The sequence below is a fragment of the Plectropomus leopardus genome, chromosome 21, assembly GCF_008729295.1.
Source record: "Plectropomus leopardus isolate mb chromosome 21, YSFRI_Pleo_2.0, whole genome shotgun sequence".
NCBI classification, from domain to species: domain Eukaryota; kingdom Metazoa; phylum Chordata; class Actinopteri; order Perciformes; family Serranidae; genus Plectropomus; species Plectropomus leopardus.
Window position 1 is genome coordinate 16,676,327 of NC_056483.1, and position 27,373 is coordinate 16,703,699.

Below are 27,373 nucleotides of genomic sequence, written 5' to 3' on the forward strand. Positions count from 1 at the left end.
CTTCGGAGCATTTGTTTGTACCATCTTTGTGTGTGACAGCAGTTTATATTGTATACATACACACATCATTTTTTTTCTTCAAATTTAACAGTACATTGTACGGACACATTTCATCTTAAAACACTGAAAAAAAAAATCATTTTAACATCATATTTGAAACCACATGCATCAAAAGATAAACTGATAGCGATAACTTTAAATTGTACAAGGGAAATTCAAACCAAGACGTAACACACCTTATTTGTATTAGATACAACTTTTCCGATTATTTGAGAGGTCTCGATAGCTTTTTTTGTTTATCTTAGGAACAGAGCCAAAGAGATATTGTAGCTCAAGGCAAAACAAATGAATATTTGGATGCATCTGAAGCACTTTAGTGGTATGGACATTGTTTTTGCAAACAGGACAGACAAGTTTGAGAGCATTGTCAATAGATTGTGAACCTGTACTAACTTTTTTCTTTAGAAATAAGACATTGTCTTCCAGTCTTGGCTTCAGTCTGTTAAAACTTTTATAAATCAACAGAGAAACTTTCATTCAGAATTCTTGAGAGTAGGAATATTCATAGATTGGATGAGAAATTGATTTAGTTTCTGTTTTGCAGGGGAAAAAACTAAGTTGGAGAACTCTCCTCTTTAAATTTACGTAATAATGTATTACAGGGGTAGTATCTATGTAATATCTTTAAGTGAACTTCATATAAATCTGAGGTTTTACATGAGTGACATATTTTAATTGCTTTTTACTTTGTGATTCATTTTAAATTCCCTTATAAATTCCCGTAAAAATTATTACGAAAATTTAAAGAGTAGAGTTATACAAAAAATACAAATAAGAAAGAAAAGTAAGCGCTATACTTAAGTATGCAAAGTCGGTTCAGCTACAGAGCAAAACAACAATGACATTTTGAATTATAGTTACTTATAATAAAATCTATTACAACAACCCCTTCTACTTGTTAAAAAACCTCAGATATGATGTAACTTGTGTCCACCTTTGTGTAAAAATGTCAATTTTCAGTTGTAGACTTGCTTCCATTCATTCCTTAGCGTCAACCCTCTTTGCATCCACTGGGTATAGTTGGTGTTTTTGCATCTTTCCAGGCCACTGTTTACATTTCCATGGCAATCAAAAAAGTATCCCTAATGTATACCTCTAGTCTGTACTGTATCTGTCTTAAGGTATAACTCCAGAAATATTGGACTGACGGGACATGTAACTATAATTTTTGTTTAATAGTAATAGAATAGTTTTTGTTTTTTATAATTTCTTTTTTTCAAGCTTTTCCAAAACCTTTGAATTATTGGGCAGTCCCAAATAACATGATGCATATGGTGCCCAGTTTTTCCACAAATTCTCCCAACACATTGCCACTGAAGTTTCTTTCATATATAATTAAATAATGAGAGGGGTATTAAAATATCTAGTTTTTAGTTTCCAGTTAAACGCTTTCCATCATTGATCATTTATTCCTTTTTGCCAATTTTGAGTGGCATATTTTAAGTAAAGGTCACTCAGGTCACAGTGGAGGACACAATTTATATGACACGCTCAAATGTGCCTGGAATTAATTTGCTAAACAATTGGCTTCGCCAGTTCACTTACCACTGACAGAGATATGATTGACGGGGAAGTTATCCAATTAAAAGCACACATGCGATTTGGGAACCGGAAAGTCCTGTGCGACTATCCAATAGAAACATGGGAGACACCAAAGAGGTTGGCCCAGAATCCTCTGGTGACCAATAGGATGGAGAGTTTTACGCCCGCAGTGATACATGACTCCGCCCCCGGCTTCCATTTCTGAACTGAAGGGACGCCGCCGCTCGCGCGTAGAGTCCTCGCCTTTTTTATACACTCATTTAAGTAAATAAACTAGGTTCCCTATCGTTAATTTGGACCATTGCTGAAAGGTCGCGAGTGAAACAGCAGTTCTTGTTCATCGTGATATGCTGTTTGAGTAGTGGCTGGAACTGTAGCTAGCATTTTATTCCCCATTTTAACTTTAGTAAGCGGCGTTTTCCGCCGTTTTTTTCTTTCCGCCGCCCCGCTCACTCTACCCCCTTGTGTGTGAGTAGGGGCCTGCAACGTCGGTTTGGCCACGAGGCGCGTCGGTACAGTTGGAACAGGGCGATGGCGGAGTTCGGTAACGGACTGGCGGAGGAGTCTCTACTAGATTCAGACCCCGGACATCCCGAACTGGAAGACCCGGGTGTCGGTGACGAAGAACCGGGGTTAGAAGAGGGAGAGGCCGCAATTGAAGACCCGGTAAGTGAAGGGCATTGTTTCACTCGTTAGAGCCAAAATGTATACCGGGAGCCGTTATGGTCAAAGCGGAGTAGTTAGTAAAAGCAGGCGAGCAATTTGTTGATTTTTTTTCCACAAATCTTGGGTCACATGCCGTGTGCGTTACTGCTATCGCCAGGTCGATATTAACCGCCATTGTGGTTCACGCAGTGCAGTAGAAATGGGTGGTGACATGCGTGGTGTCGGCAGCCATCTTGGCGCAACAGCGGCGCCAGTTTCTCTGCGCCAGGGAGCAGCACGAGCTGTTGGGGGGGAAAATCCTCGTCTCAAAAAAATGCGAGACGGAGATGCAGGAGACAGTCAGGGGCGAGGGTAGGACAGGCCGCCGCCATTAGCCGCCGCTGAGCGAGTCCACCTGCTTGAGAAGGCGACCTATTTACGGTAATTACATATTTTATTACATTTACCTTCACCATTTTGCTGGCCGCTGCAACATTTAAAGCACCGGCGTGTGCACATGCAAATGACCGAGCCTCGGCAAGCTAACGCTAGCTAATCACAAGCATCAAGCGCTGCAGCTAAAATGACCAGAGGACATGTCAGCCGTAATCACTAGTCACGAGATAAGTTGTGAAATTCGCACCTTTAACTACCATCACCCTCATGGCTAGATTAAAACCATGCAATACCATGATTTTGACATGCTAACAGGCTAGCTGGTTTTTAACAAAGCTAGGGTGGAGATGGCAGACGTACACCTGATCATCTTTGTCAGTTATTTTGGACGAAGGTTGTTATCGTGAATCGTTGGAACATTTGATTTGCTTTATGATGGTTCAAGATGCACAACCAGCTTTTTAGTCGGCCTGATTTACATTTTCCAACACTTACACACTCGTGCACACTCCTGATAATGTCTATGCACCATGCCCAGGTGGGTCTTGAGGTTGTAGTGTCTGTTGGGCAGTGAGAGCGCGACATGCAACGCAGAAGCTGGGGGTTGCGGTATTTGAGGGGCTGGGTTTGCATCCTTAAATGTTTTGCTAGAGCAAGGAGAATGAGAGAAGGGAGGGGAGTGGAAGAGCTTGCACTGAATATGCGACAAAAAGGAAGCTACAACATGTCAGAGTCGGATGTCTTTATTTTTTAACAATCTTGCTCTGAACGTGGATTGCTTTATCCTGGCATGATGTCGACACGCACTATGATGCTTGTAGATTGGAGGGCTGAGAGACGATGGTGCCATTATCATCACATGCAGTATGTCACTGTGCAGCCCCCCCCCCCCCCCCCGTTCTCTCTGGTGAGAAGACCTGAATTTAATATGGTGTGTCTGTCACTGCACCCAGTTGTACAAAGAGCCTTTACATTACAAATCCTGTCAGCACGGGCAACAGCCCTGGATGGAGCTGGAATGACTCCCACTGTGCTGCAGTGCACCACTGTCAGACAGGAGGGTCCGCTCCCACGTGAGGACACAGCCATCTCTCTGTTCACTATGGGAATATTTAATTTTTTGCTCCACAGACCTGATTATTGTCACTGCCCCAAATACGTTTCCAGTTGTGTTTCCAAAAAGGTTCTAATTGGATTTCAGTTGCCATAGAACTGCAGTGAATCAATTTCCTCATTGACTAATAAACAAATTATTTATTGACATGTTCAGTGGCAAAATTAATTAAAAGCGAATCCCTATCCGGTGCATAAGCCTATACTGATGTCAACCAGAAATATAGTAGTTTTTTTTTTTAAAGAGATGAGTATGCACAAAATATGTGTTGAATTTATATACATGGTTAATAACTTTAATTTACTCAAAACTAGTATTGATTACTTATGTTTACAAATGGTTTTACTTGTTATGTTGACTCTGTCTTGTATCTGTTTTTAATGCTGTCACTTAACTTTAGATTAATAGTCATTGAGAAATTACAGGAAATATGTAAACTGAGTGTCATGCTAGGGGTGGGGGATCACAATATTTTAATATTGCGATATTGAATTGATACACAGACCCCAATTGTCTATATTTGAAGTTTTTTTAAACATTATAAATACAAGTTAAACTTCTGGTAGCTGACTAAAATTATAAAATCAGTAGCCCTTGTGGTCTATTCAGTTCAGATTCAATGTGCTACAAAAATTTACTTTAGTGAAATGAAAAGACCAAAAAGTTGATCTTATCAGATAAAACAGAAGTTTTCCTTTGGGGACAGAATTTACAGTAGGAGAAGGGTAATAAATCACAATATACAATATATGGTAATATATGTTAGTGTAATTAGATACTTAAGCATATTATGACCTGAAAAGGCAAATTTTCATTGGCTTTAAGTCAACTTTCAAGTAGGCAGCCACGGCCAAATGTAGGCTGCGTGGTAGAAAACACTGTGTACAAATGTGGGGGATGAGAGGCATTCCAACTACGATGCAGGTTCAGGACCAGTCAGATAAAACATTTTTAAATGGAAGTAGTCCCATTGTGTGGGTTTTTGATTTGGGCAGAAGCGATGCAAACACACGCTTCTCTTTGGATCGAGGTCATGTTATGACGGCACCATCACTTGCAGGGCTCAGCGTCTCCTTGCTTCTCTGACATCTTCGCTGGCATTGTCTAGGGGTGTTGTGGTCAGATTTGTCAATGAGTACATCTTCATGGCTAGATTTGGTAGTTGGTCAACAGTTATTAGTATAGCAACTATCATCACTGTGTGATAAATGACACGTGAATAAGCAGGTTTCCACAGATCCTTAAAAAGTCTTATAGGCACTGTATTAATTGATCTAAAATAAGGCCTCAATTGTTATCAGGCTATAAAAACCAGCATTGTGCACCAGCCAAATACTGATAAAATATGCAAATGGCTGATACAAGTTGCTTCATTTACCAGCCCAAAAACAATGGCAATGTATTTATCGGCTGGTAATTTGGACATTCACTAGCCATATGGCCGGTGGACCAAAAAAAGCACAGTCTGAAAGCTAGCTGTCGCTGAACCTCAGACACTATGAAGAAGTACAAATCCATCAAAAAGTGACTAATTAATCAAGATTTAGCTGTTGGTACAAGGCAGTGCAAACAAGGCTGTATGTATTTTATGCAACAAAAAAAAAAAAGAAAAGAAACGCAGCGATGTTAATTTAAGTTTTTCATTTAAATTTTGGTCATTGTAAAATTTGTCTTAAAATTAATTCCGCATGGCATCAAAAACATTTTTAAAGTCTTATATCCAGCTTGCCTTAAGCCACAGGAAACCTGTTAATGTTTCAATGAGTTGTATTGTGCTCATAATGAAGTGACCACATGTGTGTCTGTGATGCAGGAGCTGGAGGCAATCAAAGCCCGGGTGAGAGAGATGGAGGAAGAGGCAGAAAAGCTGAAGGAGCTCCAGAACGAGGTGGAGAAACAGATGAATCTCAGCCCCCCACCAGGTCTGTTTGTGTGTTTTGAGGGGAAGACCGCTTCTTTCTCCCCATCTGTCCACATTCACTTTCTCTGTCTCTATTGTCAAAGCATATAATAAAGGAAGAATAATAATTCAAAAGTAATCAGATCTTGTGCCTCCTTAAAAACACATTTAATCTCATTGTACAATTCATTATCTCAACCAACAGTTTTAATGTTAATATGCACATTAAGATTTAAATCCCTATTCATACTTGTCAATACCAAGACCTGTGCTGATGTGATGTGATGAGAGGTCATATAGAGTAATAGCATAAGTGCAAGAGACTACAATGTGCTATTTGATGGCTTGTTTCCAACTGATACATTAATAAAATGTTTGTTATTTAATTCTTAACCTACAAATCAATTTATACATTATAGATATTATAATTCTGCAAAAATACAACAGATAAAATGGTGTTAAATGAAAGTAATCATGCAGTACTTAGTAGTCTTGAGACGTGTGAAAAGTTCCGTTAATTTTCTTGTATAACAGGTACGTGAAACCAATTCCAACTAATACAAAGTTCAGACTTGTACTTGATCCGCTAGTCATCTGTTCCTGTCATTTGGTAGACTTAGACAAAACTTAATTTCCCAAGATGCTGTTTGAGAGTTTGCATGTTTTAGTTTCGGTTGAAATATTTTTTTGCTCATATATATTTGTTTCCCTCTCCTTTGTGCAGTCGGCCCCGTCATCATGTCCATTGAGGAGAAGATGGAAGCAGATGGCAGATCTATTTATGTTGGAAATGTGAGTAACTGTCCCATAGATGCCATTTTGGTCACATTGTAATGTTTCTTGTTGCAACCTTTGCCAATGACCTCAGAGAAAAATAGGCAAAACCTTTAAGGAAACAGCTTGAAACAGAATCGTGAAGTGCCTAAAACTTTTGAGTATGGATTAAAATCAGTTTTGTGCACCTGGACACCACTGTTTTCCCCTATTCTCCTTTGGAAAACGACCCAAGCTCTGTGAAATACATGCTGACCGGGAGGAAAAAGGAATTTTCAAGTCCTGCAAAAAATTTTTGATTATGGGCAGAGTCACTCCAGAGCTGTAGTGTTTGGGTTTAAACCTTAAGAGCACCTTTAAAGATGCTTAAGATTAGATTTCAGTACTTTATAGCTTTGCCTTTGTGTTTGGTTTGTGGTCTTGCTGGAAAATTAGTCCCATGTGCATTGTTTGGACCTTTCCCTCTGGGTCTCCTGTGGGTCTTCTGGCAAATAATGGCTTTCTCTATGCTACTCTGCCCTAAAGCTGTGACTTGCGAAGCACCTGGGTGACAATTGTTTTATTCACAGTGTCTGTAATCTCAGCCAAGGCTCGCTTGCTCCTTTCAGTAGTTTCATACTGGTGCACTTCTCACACACACACTTTTTTTAGGACTTTAAGCTAGCTAGAGACAAAATCAAAGCTGTTCTGTATTTCTTCATTTAGACCAATTTGCAATTATGATATTGTGGTACTTCAACATTGTGTTTCTATTGATGTCTGTGTTGCGTTTGTGTCTGTGCCTCAGTCTTAATTTAAACATGCACCTTCTCTGTCTTCTCTGTCTTCAGGTGGACTACGGCGCCACGGCAGAAGAGCTTGAGGCTCACTTTCATGGCTGCGGTTCAGTAAACAGAGTCACCATCCTATGTGACAAATACACAGGGCATCCCAAAGGGTAATAAACCATTATTGTACTGTATCTCTCCACTATGCAGTGGATAAATCACTGGAGAGTGGATGGCAAGTTATCATTGTCCTTGTTAAGTAAATGCAACACAGTCATACTGTTGGCAGAGAAAACGGACAAAATGGAACTGTGGATGGACAGATTATTATTTAGTATCTATACAGATGATTTAGCGCTAAAGCGTGATGGTTGAATGTGATTGTGAGAATGTGAGAAACCCAGGGCTCAACAGTACCAGTTCCCGGGACAAGATTTGAGCAACTGTTGAACATTTTTTGAGATTAAAAAAACATTTAATCTGTTGCTGTTGGCATGCAGTCTTCTGAATACGATAATAAAAGTTAGATCCCACCAGAAATGGCCTTTAACTTTATACAACGCATTCACCTTTAGGGAAATATATTTCCTCACCAGTTCAATGTTTCTGATCCTTTTAAAACACATCAGTGGTGTCTGTTGAGATGCCGGGGCTGTTATACTCTACATGTTACTGCTTTTGTTTGCGTTTGAGCACTCATGAAGTCGTGTGGTAGAAATGTATTGGACATGAAAGAATGTGTGACTTGTGCATTGCCCTGGGTGGGACTGGGCGACGTGGATATTGTGATGATATTGTAGGGTTGGCTATTAGTAAGTGTGTGAAAGAAAATAATCAAACAGTTTGATAAATTCAGGAAATTACAACTTCACTGTAATGCAGCCTCCAAAAAAAACGACACCTGTGCCATATTAAGATATCCAAAATTTGGATTGGTGTTGTAATAAGCAAACATTAAAATAAGGACAACTGAGGCTTACTGAGTTTGTTCTACTATTCATCATAGTGAAAACTGATCAGCACTACAGGTCTTCACCATGAGGTTCATTGATTCTTTTTCTTCTTCAGGTTTGCCTATATTGAGTTTGCAGACAAAGAGTCTGTTAGGACAGCCATGGCTTTGGACGAGTCCCTTTTCAGAGGAAGGCAGATAAAGGTAAGACATTATCTAAATTTCAGCTTTCACATTATTCAACTAGGAGGTTCTCACTGACATTTCAGCAGTTGTAGGTCAGAATGAGAAGAAAAGTGACACCAATGTGATAGGAAATAAGAAAAAGGCAATGTGACAGTTTAATTTTCTCTTACACCCTTTCCTACCAAATTAGCGGCCCCAGCAGGATTTTCAAACATGGGAAAACCAGCTAAAAATATACAATCGACTCCTTTCCCATTTCCAGTTTTTATCCAGGGGGAAAGAGACTTTAATAAAAGGTTATCCCTTATGATCATTGAACTAACTACGGGTGCTTTTAAAAAATGAACTGAATGGAAACAAAATAATCATTGTGACTACTGCAACACAACAGTTACAGAATAAGCACTGTTGGCTAAATTTAGTTGATGCCTGGAGTGGAAGGAGCTACTTTGATTACTGACAGTTTTGGGTAAGTTTGTTGGGTTTGTCCCGATTGGCCAAGTGTGTATGTTCTCCTTTGTCCTCTTAGATATATGGTTACGTGTCTTACCTTCACTATTGTTTCTTCACAGCAGGTTTGTGTTCCAGCCAGGCTCTCTTTAGCTTGTGTGATGATTATTTCTTGTTCTCTGGTCAAAGTTTACCTAATATTTACACTGGCACAGTTGGGTTTGAATGGAAATGCTCTATATGCTCTTGTCAATATGGCAAAGGAAGCACTGATACAAAATCATCTGCAGAAACCTAAATAGTTTGCATATCTCCAAACTGAAAGGAGAATGTCACCAGAAAGGAGAGATAGGCTTCTCTTGTGATTAGTTCTGTCAACAAGTCATAACAAGAATCCCAAAGCTCACTGTTTTGCAAATGAATGAAGCATCTTCTTTGATATTCTGGTGGCTTGGTGGTGCAGTGATTAGCACTGTTGCCTCACACCAAGAGGGATCCGAGAGCTGGAGTCCTTCTGTGTGGCGTTTTCATCAAGTGCTTCCTCTCACAGTCCAAAGACATGCCGCTTAGGTTACTTGGTGACTCTAAAACAGCTTTTACACAGCGATCGCGCTATAGGGCCGCACAACAGCGTCGACCTCTAGTGTGCTCTTCAATGCATGTGTCAGCAGTGCCGTCTAAACAATAACAAAGACATAACATGCCAGTCACAATTATTTGCCTTGCGTTATATTGGGGTTGATATTGTCCTCTGCTCGGGGGGTAAGAAGCTCCCGAAATTTTTGATTTTTTTTCTCTGGTTGCGGGCATTTATGGCCACTGTTGTTCTTCTTTGTATTAGCTGCTCGTTTCTACAGCTGCTCTTTAAATCTCCCACAGTGAGTCACACACACAAACACGTCATCAAAACGTCACAATGCTGCCCATGGTCACGTCTTTACGTTTCACAGAGACCTTGTTACAGTGCTGTTCCTACGTCTGTTCCTAGCTCAGAGGCAAGACAACTCTGTCCCCCATTTGTGATCATATGTAATCAACAGAACGGCAAGTTGAAATAACAGCGTGATATTCCTGCCTTGAACAGGCAGTGTGAATGCAGCTAAAATTTCCCGTAGGTGGGAATGTGAGCGTGAATGGTTGTCTGTCTCTAATGCTGCATTCCATTTACCTCAGAAGTTACAAATCTGAGCTGGGAATGACACCCAAGTTGACTGCGTTCCAGTACAAGAAGTGGAAAAACTAAGGTGTTCACGTTACCAGTTATAGCCACTGTTAGCATTACCAGTTGATAATGATGCATTACGCTGTATTTTGCGTATACAGTCAATGTAGCACAGATAAAAATTGGATAGTGATGTCTGACTTTTTTAATAAAACACAAATAAGACAGAAGTGCTAGTATACTGTGGCAAATTTCACGACTGTTGATGCTGTCGATGGTGCTGCAGTCATATTGGATTTTGAGGTTGGGGTTGGTGAAGTTGCTTTTACTGTCAGAGTCGGAAATCCAACTTGAGGCGATGTTGTAGTTTCTTGACCTGTCCAAGTCTAGCACAGCTCCTCAGGACCCTTAATAGGACAAGAAGTTACAGATAATGGGTGGATGAATTTACTAAAATTCTCACAAAAAAATTAAGATTCTTAATTATTATTTTTAGGAAGAAGAGCAATTTTCTTTAAATCTGGAAAATACAAAAGCTGTTTAGAGGAATGCCACAAGACTGAATGTCAGTTAAATTTACCTTTGCTTGATTCTCGCTCCTCAGGTGGGGGCTAAGAGAACAAACAGACCAGGCATCAGCACCACAGACCGCGGCTTTCCACGGGCTCGATTCCGGTCACGGGGAGGAAACTTTTCGTCGCGTGCACGCTACTACAGTGGCTACACACCACCCAGAGGCAGAGGACGGGCCTTCAGGTGAGCTGACGCCAAGACGCCTCATTTCTGACACCGTGGGAGAACACTGCACCTGCATGCACTGCACCTCACTCAGTGTATGCTGTGAAAAGGAGAGGACAGGACAAGCAAGGCAGACCACCATGACCAGCCAGATTTAGCAGCAAGATTTACACAGACCTGCAGTTATTTTGTTGGTATTTGTTGTATTGGACTGAATTTTGTGTGCAGTGTAAATGTTACAGCCAATTCCTCAAATCTTGTTTGAAGTCTAACATTTGTTAGAACTTACATTTCATCATGCTATCAACTTTATAGAGATTGTATCAGACTGTATAAGAACCACACGTACACGCCACTCAGACATGCCATGTAGTCAGGTTAGGGATCACATCACGTCAGCTGTGGGGCTGGGGGCTCATTGCATGCCACATCACATATAACCGTTTCGGTTGAGGCAAAAATACTCGGTGCACATCAGTTTGTTCTTCCCAGTCTGTACATACACTCTGCATTAATTGGAACAATGTTTGGGTCAGTGCCAATGCGATCTCCTGCAACATAACCATAACAGAATGGTATTGGTGCAAAGCTCCAGCGACTGCACTTCATGTTTTTTTTTATTTTGAATGATTGGGGTATCATTTGTAATTTGACCAATTATTGGCAAGGGAAAGTGCAAACCAATTTGCAAATTTCCGTGTTTTAAACTGTGTGACAATCAGTACAGTAACCTGTGGCATTGCTTTACTTTGCAGTGGCATGGTAGCAGTTGTGTTTTGATACTTCATTTCCTGTCGCATTGCTGTGATGCACACATTGAACAAAATGAGCCTGGTTTTGATCAGAGTGTTGTGCACTGGGACTGTGGTGGCTTTCTTCATTCAGTGTTTTGATGGGCTTTATTTCAGAGCTCTGCAGCGGGGCCCCGTGAGTCTTTAGTAGTCTTGTTTCTGCTGTATGACCACATGAAGTTTGTTACTGCAAACTTTAAATGTTAAAAACTCTTGGCAGCTAATTATTAAGTAAAGCTGCACAGTTTTTATGAATCAGATTATGCAAATTAAACAATGTAATTTACCATCCCTTTATGTAAACTGTGGCCAGCCCTTGTAGGCCGTGAAAAATCAAGGCTACAAAGAATCTCACTGGTAACTCCATATAAGCCCCGTGGAGCCATCTTGTTTTGTTTTTTTTCTATTGAGACTGACAAAGGAGGTGTGGTGCCAAATTCGTTGATCAGCATGCCAACTTCCCCACACATGCATTGAGCTTTGAGATGGAGAGATTCTGATTCGATCATCCCTGCAAAGCATCTGGAACCTTCAGGCCTTGGCTGTTGCTTTAGTACTTAATGTTCAACAAAGAACATTTTCCAGAAGAAAGATGCTGCAGCTCTTATTTTGGAAAGGGCCTAAAAACCTCCATACGGAGGCCTTTTATTTCAGAGATTTAACGGCTTGCCAAGTTCTTTTGACAAGCCCCCATTTATTCCATTTTATCATGTGTGTTTCTCTTGTTTCATTTTTGCCCTTGCTCTTGACTCGAGTATTTGTACGATGAATTCCCATTTCAGCGAGGCTGCCTTTAAATAACCACAAGAAAGGGTTACATCTCTATTCATTCCTTTGTGTGAGAAAGTGTCTGAACCTCAAGGTCAGAATCTCTCTAATCACTGTGTGTGCTTACCCCAGCCACTCCCACACATACCAAGAAACCCTAACCCTGCCAGTTTACTCACTAGGCTTTGGCCTGAATTGCAGGACAAGGCACACAAAGACTTGGGGAGAAGCTGAGGGGTTGTTGATATTAAATCAAGTCTCCAGAAGCATAAAGTACTGATAGTAATGTGTAGTTTATTAGTGAAAAGACTATATAAGCATTATTTGAATTCAGTAGGCTTTGTGTGCGTAGGGAAGACTTATTGTGATCGTTCAACTTTAAAGTTCTGTCTGACTGATTTGCAGTTATGTGAAGATAATGAAAGTAAGATTTGACACCACATTCTGCACGATAGGAAGAAGCACAAATAACACTGTGCTAAAAAAAAACACAGTAAATGTTGAATGTGTTGAATGTCATTTGCAGTCAGTCGGATTGAACCTGGCAGTTTCAAGGTCATAAAATAATTTTTGTTTCCAACAGAAACTTCACTCTGACTGTGCTCATAATCTTAGAAAACACCCTCTCAAATATTCCTGATTACCACATAGTGTGTCATCACATTATCTAACAGCATTGGTTAATATGTTCTAATCAGCCGCAGAGAATAGCATGCAGAGTTGTTCCACTTGAAATGGCCTTGATCACATTTTGCAGAGGAGAGCTGTCATTGGTTGCTACATTAGGAAGTCATCACTAGCACGCTTAAATCTGTGCTGCAGTTGAACAGAATCAGGATCAGATCTGAACCAAATGACACTTCTCAATTGTGCCTTGTCTTGTCGTTGGAACACATCCATGGTGAAGAAAAACACAAGATCTTTGCATTGACCCATTGTGTGCTTGGGAAGATTTCACAGCATTTGGCTGCAGCCATGCAAACGCAGTCCAAGAGTTATGTTTCATTAACGGTGTTGCTTGGCTTTGAATATAAGAAGTTAAGATTCAACAAGGCCACAGCAAGTGTTTTCTGTGCAGGCTAAAGAATGCCATCTGCCAGGATTTAATAGTATTAAAGGACAACACAGCCAAATAGTGGCATTTGTCTTGCACCAAAATCCTTGCACCCTGACTGAAAGCTTGTGAACAAAGAGTCATTCATGTTTACATGCACTTAAGAAATTGGCCTCTGGCTCCAAAAAAATGTTTTCTGTGGTATTGCATCCATTAACATTGTTATCATCATCTTCCCAAGTTGGCATGGTGAAAAGCCAAGATTTTGATGTTAGCCAGAAGACACACACACACACACACACACACACACACACACACACACTGTACTTGTGATGTGGAAGAGTGGAAGAACCTTTTCCTTTTTTTGCTTCTCTGTGCTTATGTAGAGTGTATGTCCTTGCATGTACATAAACACACAAACACACACACACACACATACTCCAACCCAGATTCGCCTTTACAGCGCTCACTCCCAGAAACGAGGGTTCATTACTGCAGCCTGACCTCAGCATCTAGCCTGACAGCCACTGGCTTCAGTCCCAGTGTGACATTTTTTTGTTTGTTGCCACTGAATGATGTGTGTGTGTGTGTGTGTGTGTGTGTGTGTGTGTGTGTGTGTATGAGAAAGTGGAGGTGGCGTGCAGAAGGTCCACTGCTGCCTGGCTTTGTGTGTGTCAGGCAATGTTTTGAGTGTATAATAATGATGCAGTTGTGAGTCCTGTCCCCCCAATTGTCAAATGTGTGTGTGTATGTGCACTGTGTCTTGCTGGGGGTATATGTGTGGTGCTGTTTGTCCTCAAGGTCTTTCCCCACAGTGACCCCAGAGGCGGCTCTCGCAGAGAGAGACAGAGAGAGAGAAAGAGGGAGAGAGAGTGCCTTTGCTGTCCCCTCACACCCACACACTAATCATTATTCCAATATCTGGAAATGAAACACTTTTCCTCTCTTGACAAAGCTGCTTTCAGCTTCTTTCAGCACTGTAGTCTATTCTTCCAGATTGATTTTTTTGTAACACAACACTGTGATCAAAGGCCCAATACCGTTAAGATGGTATGTCGATTTAGTTATCTGTGAACACTGTCCTAAACATTGTCATTTATTTTTTATATATAAACACACTCTTTCCCCTTCAGTTTGCAGACCCTTCCTCTGGCCACAATCACACACACACATATATATATACTATATTATATCACACCAGGAAATTGGTGTCAGTCTTCTTAAGCCAACCAGAAAAAAAACTCACCCTCTTTTTCTCTCTCTTTTCCAGGGGCCGAGGGCGAACAACATCGTGGTATTCCCCTTACTAAACACCCCCTCCCTCCCCAACACTCCCTTACTATCAACCCTCTCCCCTCTCTGTTCCCATTAAAAAAAAAACACACAATGAAAAAAGTCCTCCCCTTCCCCTACAATAAAAGAAGAGAATCCCAGAAGAGAAAAAAAGACAAAAAAAGGAAAAAAAAAAAACTTCTCCTGGACAGAGAGACTGACTGGCCGCAGTGTGCGATTGTGTGTGAGCGTGCGTGTGCGGAGGTTGATGCGGTCACCCCTGGTAAGGTATAAGTTGGCCATTGGGGAAAGAATACAGTGGCAGATTTCTTTGTTTTTTGTTGTTTTTGAGGGGCGGGAAGGGAATGGGGGGAAAAAAAAGAGAAGATGGTGGTATCTCAGGCTGCAGATGTGTCTCCTTTGGTCTGGCTGTGACCTCCTGCTTTCACACCATCACCAACACAGCCCACCCACTCACCCTCCACCACCACCTAAACAAGAAAAAAAACGGGAGGGGGAACAGCAACAAGAAAATACTGTTTATTTTTTTGTTTTTAATGTACCGTACATATGTGAAACTATCACTAGCCAGAGTATTTGTTGTGTTTTAAGTTTGTGGTTTGGAGTATATCATTACCTCCCCCACCCCTCCCTCAACCCCCTTTGTGTCCGCCGTTCTCTGCCTCCCACCCTCACCCCTGCTGCATTTTATAACTCATGCTTTTTCCTCCCCTCCCCTCTTCCCTCTTTGCCTCACCCCACCTTGGTTTGTTTTTTTTTTTCTGGACAGTGATGGACCTTCAGTGTTCAGTGGGACTGTACATGCATAGATTTTTTTTTTTGGTTGTTGTTTCTCGTGGGCGGGGCTCCTTCTGCTGCCACCTCCCCCCGCCGCCCGTCCATACCTTACACCACCTCTTGTCGTTTCAGGTTTCAGGACCAGTGGAGGCTGACGACCCCTCCCCAGGTGGCGCCGGCCCCCCCCACTGTCTCTGCAGCGTCTCTCTCTCTCTCTGCTCCCGCTATGCACACTCACCCCATCCTGTCCGTGTGGGGGGGCGGGGGAGGGGGGCAGGGCGACCACAGGCCCGCCACAGGGGGCATTTACTACAACAGCAAACGCTGATGATGCTTTTAGTCCCTTTTCACACTTCAACTCACTCACACACACACACACACACACACACGGACGCTACACAGACACACACACACACACACACCTGTTCAACACACACCACAGCACACTGCAGTACACACAGCACTTAACAGGCAGCCAATCCAACACATGATTTATATACAGAGAGCTGAAGCCAACATAGCTGAGTGGCAGGCAGGCAAGTTTGCGTGAGAGTGAGGAAGGCAGGACCAGAGACGAGGGTGTTTTTTGGGGTGTACAGTGCGGACCTTAAGGCGCCCCCCTTCTCTGACTACGCGCAGTGCAGTCACGGCTTGTCTGAGGGAGGCTGATAAGCTAACGGCATTGATTATTAATTTAATAAATGGAGTGGGCCGGAGCTGTTATTTTAGGGTGGGGAAAGTCAGGGGTGGGGTTTGTGTGGAGACTTTTTTCTTTTTTCTTTTTCTTTTTTTTTTGAAAGGGGGAGTGGGTTTGAACAAATGTTTTGCTTTTTTTATTTTTATTTTTAACCCATGAGTCTGTAATTAGAGAAAAAAAAAATAAAGACATTGTGTAAAAATGAGAGTGCGTCTGTGTGAGTTTGTTCTGACTGTATCTGCCTGGCCCCACTTCTGACTTTGTTGATGTATTTATTTATTTATTATTTATACAGGTTAAGAAATGTTTTAATTCTTATACATGTCAATTAAGTGATACTTAATTTAGTTATTTTACAGGATATGGTTTGATTTTGTAAGTGATTAATGTCAGTACAGGTTAATTATTTTACAGGCTTTGTTTTTATTGATTCAGGTTTAATGATTGTTTTAATTTAAGTACATGATAATTAAGTGATGTTTATTATATGGGTGAAGTTTTAATAAAATCACACTGTATATTATTAGATCCCTAAACAATATTAGGTGGTTGGAGTTATGCATTTCAAAATGAATCATTTAGTATGAGCAAAGTAGTCAACCATGTAATTAGTTTTAGACCAAATTGTAATCTGGATCACAGGCCAGACCTCAAATATTTAATATTCAGGCACAAGACAACCTTATTACTGAGAGGTAAACCTTAAGGTTTGACGGTGCTAACATATTTACAGATCAAACTGCAAACTCACCCAAATTACAAGATACAGTTCATCACTTGCTATTTAGACTTGTGATGTGAAAAAGGCCTGTAGGAATACGTAAGTGTACTCTAACAGGCAGGGTTACATTTGCACCACACTTGTATCTAACCCAGTGACGTGTACCAAAACACTTATTTCCACTGTGCAGCAGGTTGTGATTTGGCCTTGAATCAGCATCTGGCTGCTTCTCAAGCAGCTGTTTGTTGTCTAGTAATGCTGGTAAATGTGTCCTAAAATATCCTCCACATTATCATTTCTGTCCCAGCAGCGGGTTCGTTAGATGGCACGAGGAATCCTTAAAATTCATTCAGAACTGATGGTCTGAGTGAAAAGGAGGCAATTTGACTGCCCTCTAATGGAGATCAATAAAAAGTGACAGATAAAATAGTCAACAGTAAACGTTTATTCCAAAGTTATACACCCTGCAGATATGTAGGAGAACTTACTACAGGAGCACAATTGACTTATTGGTGAGAAAATCTTCAAAAGTCTGAAGTAAAAACTGAAATGATGATGGCTGTTGGTGAGAGATCCTCTTCAGGTCATCATTTGGTCTTCTTACATCATTGGACATCACGTTTCAGGTCTATCTGTGCTTCTTAAAAGCTGCAGAGAAAGACAGGGGCGGTTATTTACCTAAAAAAGGATTAAAATACACTTGATTGCTGCTTTTCAATTTCTCAACATTGCATTGTTTTCATATCTCACAACACTGGAGTCGTATTTAATGATCATTTAGTTATAAAAGCTTTCTTTCAAACTGACTATAAACGCAGCCTCAAGACAGACAATGTTGGAGTAGTTCTTTGGGGAATTATAGAGTCAATAAAGTAATACGTTTTCTTAAGAAGAAGCAGGAAATTGATTTACACTGTCTGGTATATTTGTATGTCCTCACCTTTTCTTTTGGTTTTCTTCTTCATGGGTTTCTTCTTTTTCTTGGGCTGAAAGTTATCCCCGTCCTGCACAAGTAAAGACAAAGTGTTACAACCAGTAGCCACAGTAAGAATGTGATCTAAATAAAAACAACACAATGCTGCCATTCATGCTGGACGGATATGAGCCCGTTAGCTGCATCGCTTTGTGGCTTCTTGCGTTGTCTGGTGAAAAATCTAATTTTTTTCCAAATACATTTAGCCGAGTGGATTTTCCACATCTGCGAGCAGCATGACGTTGGCCAGTCATTACTCTCACTCATAAGCACTCTTTATGACAGCAGTGAATTGAGACAGGAAACGGAGTGGGATGACATGCCAAACCTGTGGAGACATTAATACAAGTGGAACCGCTGCCAGCAGCACAAGAGCAGACGAATGAGTCACCAAGATACACGAATGTACGCGGACTTCAAAAACCAACAGCAGTGCTCTGTCCAACGTTAATTATCTGCTGCTGGCAGCCCAAACTGAGTAATAGTCATTATAAATATTTCACCACCTTCTGTTCTGTTAAGTCCAGACTTTGTGAAGTGTCAACTTCTTGATTAGATTCACAACTTTCTGCTTTAGCTGCTCTCTCATTACATTTATCCCCAAAGACGGACCTGAAATTTAGATTTTCACCAACCGCAGAGTTTAATTCTACGTCTCTACTGTAGTTTAATAATACTCCTTTTCCAACAACGTGGAGCAAGTTTGTGCACCTAAATCTGAGCAGTTAAGAGCTTTCAACAATAAATTGGTTCGGGACATGAATAGTTGGTTTCGGGATGGAACGAAAACAAAAATCAACGCAGGTTTTTCCTCACTTAAAAGTGCAATATGTGGGGCGGCCTCTAACTCAGGGAGTAGAGCATGCGCCCCATGTGGGCTGCATCCTTAGCAGCGGCTCGGGTTCGATTCCGGCTTGTGGCCCTTTTGTGCATGCCATCCCCGTTCTCTCCCTCCCCCTTCCTGCACTATAATAAAGGCATGAAAAGCCAAAAATAAAATCTTGTGCAATATGTGATGAAATCAGTGGGTGTCATACTGTACAGGTTTGAAGGAGATGATGGTCGACGTCGTCTTATCATTAATGCTCGTCAGCTGCTGTTGTGGAAAATACAGTGCTGCAGTACTGAGTCACGCTGATTCAGAACAAAGAGCCTCAGTGTTTTTATATTATTACCTGCATTAGTAAATGCACAGCTCATAAAGCTAAATTAATATACCGACGTTCACTTCTGTAGTGCAGCACCTTTCTCTGATGATGCGTCCTTAATTTCAAGGTCACGCTCTAAACTGGTTGAAATGCAGGCTGGTTTACTAGATAACATCAAGGTCCCAAGACTCCTGAGCGGATCTGGTTTGAGAACCAAAGATACTTTAGTGGAAATACGTGTGACAGATGTGACTCCTTTCTGATGTACAGATGTCTCTGCGAGCTCACCTGCCCGCCATCGCCGCCTGTCAGTGCCGAGATGTCTCTGAAGTGTGTGATACCGCTCAGCTGGCCGGACATGGACATCGCGCCTCTCTTCCTGGCGTTCTTCTGGCGTTGCGGCATGTTAAGACGCACCATCATCGACTCTTCATAATTTTTCCTTTAAAGAAAAAAGTAAAACTTCTTCACAGCCGACTCAAACAGTCGAGTAATGCATGTAATCCCACCGTCTTTCACTTCAGCCAGTCCCTACATCCTTTCATCCTGCATCTCATCCCGTCAGCCTTTCTGTGTCTCCCTGTCCAAACAACGTATACAAAGTACACACCTGTGCAGCTCCTCTCGGCTCTCCCGCTCGCTCTGGAAGTCTCGCCTGTCCCTGATCTCCTCTGGAGCGTCGCTGTACTGCTGTCTCAGCTCCTGGATCACGGAGCTTCTGAGGGCAGCTCGCCGCTGGCGCTCCGACTGAGCCTTCTTCCTATCTGCTTCTGTCATGTCACCGTCTGGAGGACGCAGGGATCAGAGGAGAATTAGGGAAAACAACACAGCTAACTATAACAAAAGAAACATGGCAGCTGCTTCGCTGTGTCACTTCCACAAAAACACTTCACCAAAAAAAGAAAAATCTATCCTGTTTAATCAAACCACTGGAGGAGGAATTGTTAAGTATTTTACATGACAACCGATGAAACAAAAACCTGTTAATGAAGACAAATAACATTACCATAATGCACTGGGGCAATCTTTGGCGGTACATATTTTCTGCCACTAGAGTGGGCTGCTTTCTTGTCCGTCTTATTCTCAGCTTCACCCTCAGACTCCTCAGATTCACTCAACTGGGTGATGAAAGAAGGAAACTCAGTCAGTTACAATGCTGCTTTTTTTACCCTTTATTGATAATATCAAAGGTAGCCTGACTGATTAAATGTCGTGAAGCAACCTATGATTTTAATTCATGATAAACCGTATCACCCAAATAAAAAAAAGGGGGTTGAAATGAGCAGGACATTCGGCCCTTACTTTGCTGATGAGATTCTCAGGATTTGGACGCAGCTGCAGAGGATCGTTTTCAGCTGAAATCAACAAGAGACACTTTTATACACTGAAACACGGAGGAAATAAAGTCAGATCCAACCATCAACACAAAACCACCTTACCTAAACTGCCGGTGACAGCTGTGCGCACCAGTTTATCAATCTGGTACTTCAGTTTGTGGTCTAGCGGTCGCATCTTCTCCAGGACCTTAAAAACAGTCAGAAAAAAAGAAAATAGATGTTTTAACAGCTGGATTGATGGGAATAAAGAGGTTTATTTATTAGCTAACTTTATCTGCAACCATCTCACCGTCCTGATTGTGACCAGCCTGTTCAAGGCTTCGCTGTCTTTTATTTTGCCTCCCTCTGTCTTGACGCTGAGCAGGTGAGTGAGGTCTTGAAGGTAGAACAGCAGCAGGTGATAGCGGAGATCTAAGAAAGACAGTCCCTGCAGGAAAACAATACGACAGTGAGTCAGGGAGGGCTGTTTGTGTGGAGCAGACTTGGGAAAACCAAAGTCTTTTTACGTCACACAGTTGTCCGTTATATGCCTTTTTAAGCTTTTTAAGTGTCAAGCAGCCTGCTTTCCTGTTATGGTCCAAACCATTTTAATAACAATCCTGATTAAGTCTCCACTCACCTTTGATGTCTTAAATGCCCCATCTTTGACTTTTGCTATCAGCTCACGGACGTGACTTGTAACTGAGGCCACCTACAGAGAAAAGCAGAGTTTCAGCTGTCAAGACTCAAATCTACACACGCTGTGATAAAAGTGACCCTGAAAAACTCAGAAACATCATCACTTAATGATCAATCAACAAATACACATAACGCAACAGCAGGATTCTACATAATACTATTTTCTTAATATTATTTTGCATAGTTTCCGTTATCAAAAGGCCTCACTGCATCTCCAGAAGTAGCTAAACAACAATATTACAATGCAACTATAATAAAAGGCACATTTCTTACCTGTTCTGTGAAATTACTCAGCAGAACAACAGCTTTCGGCAAATCCCTTTCGATTAAATCCTGTCAGAAAGGAAACACGTCAATAAAACGATGCAAAACTGTTCACACCGTTTTTCTACGATAAAACGTCAATAATGTAGCAAAAAAAGGGCTAAAAAGTAAGTTAGCTGGTAGCTAGTTGGCTAGCTTAAGTCTTTAAAAAATATTATCACTCGCTTTTATCGATCTCACTTATAAAAAAATAATTTCAGAGTACACAGTTAATGTTTGACATTGTCTGTAATATTAGCATTCATTGTAGAATGATAAATTAAATGTTTTATTAGCTGGTAGCTAGCTAAGCTCACTCACGTTGTCAACAGGGGCAGCCATTTCGATTTCAGTGTGGAGTATGGAAGCCGCAGAGGGTCAGACAGAGCTCGCTTTGATTGCTACAGTGTTGTAACGTTGAAGTCTTGGAAAGAGCTCAAACTGATAAATTAACTCAAATAGAATAAAGTATATATTTTTTAAAAAAACAGAAAGCTATTAAAAAAGTTAGTGAGTTAGTTCCCTTGACCCAAAATGTGTTTTAAAATAAATTGATTAAGACTGTTTTTATTGTAGCCATGAAACCAAAATAATCTAACCTATATATGACAGGAGCTAACACAAAAACTCTACCCCGCTCTCTATGTCCTTTTTTTTTGTCACTTTTTAGTCTTTGTGTGTGTGTGTGTGTGTGTGTGTGTGTGGGTGTGTGTGTGACAGAGAGAGAGAGAGAGAGAGAGAGAGAGAGAGGAGGAGGAAGAAGAAGTGATGTACCTGGCTGTCTCCTGTCTTTCAGATCATTTCCAAACTGTCAGAGGGACCTGAAGAACAGAGAGTTTGCGTCGAGCTCTGTCACGGTGAGTCAGATCATAACCTTTTGACTGTGTGTAAAAAAAAACAAGCCACAGACTTTTAGAAATCATATTCTAATACTCTGAAGTTCATTTTTTTCCTTTACTGTGCACAGTAAACTTTGTGTAAACATTGGGCTGCAACAATTAGCCCTTTCATAGTTGATTAATCTGCTGATTATATAAATCAATTGAATATTTTTTTCAGTCTGTAAAATGTCAAAAAGTAACATCACAACATAAGTTTGTAGCCTATATTCAAAGTTTTTCTTTTTGTTTGATCCTAGGTCCAAATTCTAAAGACCTAAAGTTAGTGATCAGGGAAAACTAGCAAATATTCACATCTGTGAGGGTGAAATAAGATTCATTTTCATTTTTTTTACCTCATGAAATGACCTAAATGATTCATTGGCAAGCAAAAATTGTCAATTCAATGTCTGTAAATCAACTGATCAATTGTTTCAACTCTTACATGGTGTTAATGTCCTCTTCAGTTCAATTTTAACATTTTATTTTGTACTATTTTAATTAATGGTACTCATTATGAGTGACCAGGCCAATAAAGTGTAATCAGCTTTTTAACGCTCGTTGTTGTCGGTGGAATTAGCCCTACTTGAACATGTTGTAGTATAGTTCAATAGTTTTGCCTTTTATTACTTTTTATTATTATATTATTATTATTATTATTATTATTTTTTTTATTATTATTATTATTATTATTATTATTATTATTTTTTATTATCTCAGTGGTAGAATGTAACTAAAATATTTACTCAATTATTGTACTTATTTTTTAAACACTTACACTATTTCCATTTCCATGTTATGCTACTTTACATTTTTACTCCACTACATTTTGGAAGCCAATATAGTTTTAACTCCACTACATTTATTTGACAGCATTAGTCACAAGTTACTCTGTAGAGTCAGATTATTCAACTAAGAAAAAATGTAAGTTAACTAATAAATGATGATGTATTTTTCAATGGATGAAGCTATCCAGCAGAACATAAAGTCATTAAACTCACTAGCTGCAACATTAGTGACACTTACACATCAATGCATCATAATCCAGAGATAGAATGAATATTTCTCTGAAATTAGTCTTTCTGCATGATGAGTACTTTTATTTTTGGTACTTTAATTTTCTGTTAATACTAATGGTTAGCCTATGTGTTTTTACCGAATTAAGATTTGAATGCAGGAGTTTTATTTGTCACAAAGTATTTCTATAATTTCAGATGTTGCTACTTTTACTAAAGTAGAGTAACAACTTCCATCAATATTGCCATTGTCATATTTATTCATCTGTTGGAGTCGTTTGTTTTTTTTTGTGTGTGTTCTTGTTTTAATTTACAAGAATGAAACTGAACTTAAAAAAGAAAAAAACTAATCTTTTTCTGTATCTGAACTCCCCCAGATGTCTGATTCCAGGGTGTCCTCTGTCATCCAGGAGTGGGTGAGCTCATACCCGGGTCAGGCCCACACCCAGACCTTGAACCCCACCACATCAACCAATCAGCTGGCTCAGATGGACATGATACTGTACAGCCAGTCTCAGGGACTGATGAGAGGGGGCGGTGATGACAGAGTGGCCGATCAGATGATGGGACTGCCTTACCTGCCGTACACGTCCTCCTGTCTCAGCAACACCTCCAGCGCAGGGACCACAAACCACCACCAGAGCCACGCCAACACTCAGCAGGTGTGTGTTCATGTGTGTGAGATCCATCTTTCATTTGAGGGTGGATAGATTAGCAGTTTAGGAAATACATCAAACTCAACTCTCAAACTTAAACTTACTTGTGTTTCTGACCTTCAGGACTTCTCCTCCTTCCTCCTGCCAACTCTGCGGGCCCGGGAACAAGAGGAGCATCAGCAAGGATAGTGAGGAGTACCGCCAGCGACGTGAGAGGAACAACATCGCTGTGAGAAAGAGCCGGGACAAGGCCCGCAGGAGGATCCTGCTGACCCAGCAGAGGGCCATGCAGCTGCAGGAGGAAAACCAGAAGCTGCAGATGAGGATAGGGCAGCTGACTCAGGAGCTGGACACTCTCAAACACATCCTGTCACAGCGGCACCTGCAGGGAGCTGAGGAGGAGCAGCAGGGGAGTCCAGTATCTAGACCCACATTTGTACCTATTAATTATAGGCATTCTGTTCATTAGTTTCTAGGCATGCCTCCACTGCTCAAGCCTCCTTGTTGATTTATATAATTTTCACCAAAAAATACCATCTGTGGAAAAAGTCACATAAATGAAACAATTTGAGGGGATGTAAAGGGGTCGCTTATGGTTTCATATTGTAAAAATACTGAGGAGGGAAAGTAGAAAACACTGGCAGGGCTGTAGCTTCCTTTGTGGACACTGAGGTCATGTCCTCTGCCTTTTTGGGGGAGTTTATAGCAACCTTGTAAGCCATTGCTGCACTCAGGCTTTCTGTGCTTGTACAACACATATACAGATTAATGACAGTGGCAGATTTAACTCTCAAAATGTGCTGGAATTTTTGAAATAATGTGTCTTTAGTTTCACATAAAAATAAACAAAAGCAGCTCCTAATTTCTAGCAGACATCTGAGGATACACAGGAGTAATGATATGCTATATAAAACTTGTGAATGAAACTCACGAATGCTTTATACATTTTTTACTCAGCCTATTGGAGATTAATGGACGTTTTTGCAACCCTGTGTCACTTTTGACCCATGTGTTTTACATACTGCAATTCATTTTTTGTTGACCACAGTGTAGTATTATGTATGCAAATGAAATTATCTTTGGTATATTTTTTTCCAACTGCAGCTCAGTTCCTCATGGTTTTTTTTGGATGTTGTTGGATTGGTTCAAACCATACACTGTATAGTTCCAACATAGCGAATCATCCGGAGACTTAAGTGTTGACTTGGTGTGAATGAATAGTGTTAACATTAGTAGATTCAAGAAATGAAAGGACATAAGGAGATTTGTGGCACACTTTTCATATAGCATACTTTTAAATCTTTAGACTTGGGGGGAAGGTATAAAATATTTTTAAAGTCCAATTGAAGTCATGTGTCATTGGTTTTAAAGTCAAGTCACAAGTCTTATTTGATTTTGTCGAGTCAAGTCTAAAGTCTTCAAATTTATGACTTAAGTTATGTGACTCGAGTCTTCTCCTCTTCTGTGAAAAACCCAAAACTTTGTTTGAAAACAGTTCTGCAGCTGACTTTTTAATGTTTCCAGCTGACCCTTTATGAAACAAGTTGACCTAATCTGTAACCCTACGAAATAATGTAGTTAACTCTACGCCTTTGAATATAATGCAAATTTTCCACTGTTGATTGTTAGTCAGGTAAACATGCTAATGCTTGTGGCTAATGCTTGCGTGTTTTGGGTTGTAAAGGAAGGCCACCACCTTCTGAACTCTAAAGTGTATTGTTTCATCTTCAGCATCAGAAACTTAACAGGCTGCTAAGCTAGGCGAGCTATAATGGACAATTGCTGATTTGGAGCTGCGAGACAGTGAATCAATTGTTGGTAGTGTAGATTAGGCTTTTAAACAGCATTTCAAGGTGGGAAAGGATATACAGTATACAGTAACAGTTAAAATAATGAATAAAATCATCTAAAAAAAGATTTTAAATTAATTTTAATTTTTGCCGTCTGTCAGAATTTTCTGGGTGAGGGGGGACTTACTCATGACCTCAGTAGATCTGACATTGTGGCTACGGCCCTGCTCACGGGACTTATGAATAAATATACTGCACCAGAACGAGAGACATTGAATCTTAATTCAAAGACAGAAGATGAGTGATGGGTATGCATGTAGATGCTCTAAAGTCATTGTAAAGTCTAAACTGTGTGTGGAGAGACTGGAGAGACGCAGAAACCGGAAGCAAGTCTGTGCATATCAAGATCTGTAATTAGCTACATGAGATGGGAAAAGGATTTGAAGGCAAACTTAATGTACCATAGATCTAAAAACTCCTAAACGCTGTACAAATAGGCCTCGCAACAAAATTTTAAAGCTGCACTTCACTTTAGCCTAATCCAGATGAACTCTCCTCAAGGTCCCTAAAGAAATGATTTTGCACACATGCATAATCCTCACAGACCCTTCAAACAGAGGCCTGCTGTGCATTAGACAGATTTGATCTGATTTTACAAATGTTTCCTAATCATACCTGACACTTCTTGTCATTGTCAGAGATGATTGTAAGTGTTCTTACCCAACTAGGTTACACAACCACGTGTGGTTTGTAGGCGATTCAATGAAATAAATGTCTCTCTCTGTAAATTACTCTTTTGTCACTAAATGAATGTGGAATTACTTGAAATAGCATCGCAGTTTTATATTTTACCTTATCTTTTCATGTTTTTGAATGTTTTTTATGATAGCAATGTACTGTTAAAGCAATACTTTGTCAAATATTTTCTCAAAATAAACAAATAAGCTTGGATTAAACATGTTTTATATCTGCCAGTAGGTGACAATAAGTAACAATTCTGCCAAATTATATTTTTAACATGAAAATATTTACAAAGGACATCACAGCAGCTTCAGTGTGTCCTCAAATAGCCTTTACAAGCTCCCATTAGTGCACTGTACCTTTAAACCACACATCCCTCTCACAGAAAATGGTGTGACATAACCCCACTTTTACTCTCATTCATTCTCCACTACATCCTTCATCAGGGAACATGGCGTGCACCTGCCACATCATTTACCATAAGTTGTCTACCCACAGAAACGGACATCATGCCATGGACCGTTGTGCACCAGCGGTTTCCCTTTGTGGGATGGGCAAGATTTCGACACAGCGGAGGACGGAGATGAGGAGCGCAGAGATAGTATCAGTGTTTCGGGCTGCCAGGGCCTTCCTGTGGCTGTGATGGTAGTGAAGGGATAGAGAGATAGGGACACACAGAGAAGGGGGTGGGGGCAACCAGCCAGACATGTGTCTTTTTTTTTTTCTTGAAATCTTAGTCCAAATCTATAGTTGTGACATTTGGGCAAAGCATTTTCAACTCATATTAGATAAGCAAAACCAGTGATTCCTTATCATCTGGTCCCCAAGATCAAGGACCATATGACTTATTAGTTTTGGTATGATATTCAAAATAAAGAAAACACATTTGCAGTTTCTTTTCCATGTCTACTTTCTTTGATGGCTAAAATATTAAATATATAACAAGTGAGTTAGTTTAAAAAACACACCTAATTGTGCTTTATTTTATTACTGTTTTGGCAACAGAGACCACATGAGGCCAAATGGATGCAAATGTTCACCAATCTTAAATGTTATACTTTATTAC

General features: G+C 40.4%; 2 protein-coding genes and 1 pseudogene across 3 annotated transcripts; 2 read left to right on the top strand and 1 right to left on the bottom strand.

Annotated features, from left to right (window-relative positions):
• The first annotated feature begins 1,801 nt into the window (after positions 1-1,801).
• Positions 1,802-16,180, top strand: pabpn1 (poly(A) binding protein, nuclear 1). Of its 2 annotated transcripts, none has more exons than XM_042510247.1 (7): positions 1,802-2,268; positions 5,571-5,679; positions 6,382-6,449; positions 7,262-7,368; positions 8,267-8,354; positions 10,553-10,704; positions 15,502-16,180. In XM_042510247.1, exons 1-7 carry the CDS (start codon positions 2,134-2,136, stop codon positions 15,695-15,697), a joined length of 855 nt encoding a protein of 284 aa, XP_042366181.1. In that variant the 5' UTR covers positions 1,802-2,133; the 3' UTR covers positions 15,698-16,180. The 2 variants fall into 2 exon arrangements, with proteins under 2 accessions (XP_042366181.1, XP_042366182.1); XM_042510248.1 differs by lacking the exon at positions 15,502-16,180 and adding an exon at positions 14,570-15,119.
• A 1,032-nt stretch (positions 16,181-17,212) lies between these two features.
• On the bottom strand, positions 17,213-21,583 carry ngdn (neuroguidin, EIF4E binding protein). The gene is made up of 11 exons (XM_042510472.1): positions 21,548-21,583; positions 21,197-21,256; positions 20,865-20,936; positions 20,535-20,672; positions 20,348-20,432; positions 20,211-20,263; positions 19,915-20,026; positions 19,519-19,693; positions 19,197-19,350; positions 17,728-17,791; positions 17,213-17,435 (listed from the first exon to the last, which is right to left on the bottom strand). Exons 1-11 carry the CDS (start codon positions 21,566-21,568, stop codon positions 17,416-17,418), a joined length of 954 nt encoding a protein of 317 aa, XP_042366406.1. The 5' UTR covers positions 21,569-21,583; the 3' UTR covers positions 17,213-17,415.
• Positions 21,584-22,035: 452 nt separating this feature from the next.
• Positions 22,036-26,517, top strand: LOC121960662 (annotated as a pseudogene).
• Positions 26,518-27,373: the final 856 nt, after the last annotated feature.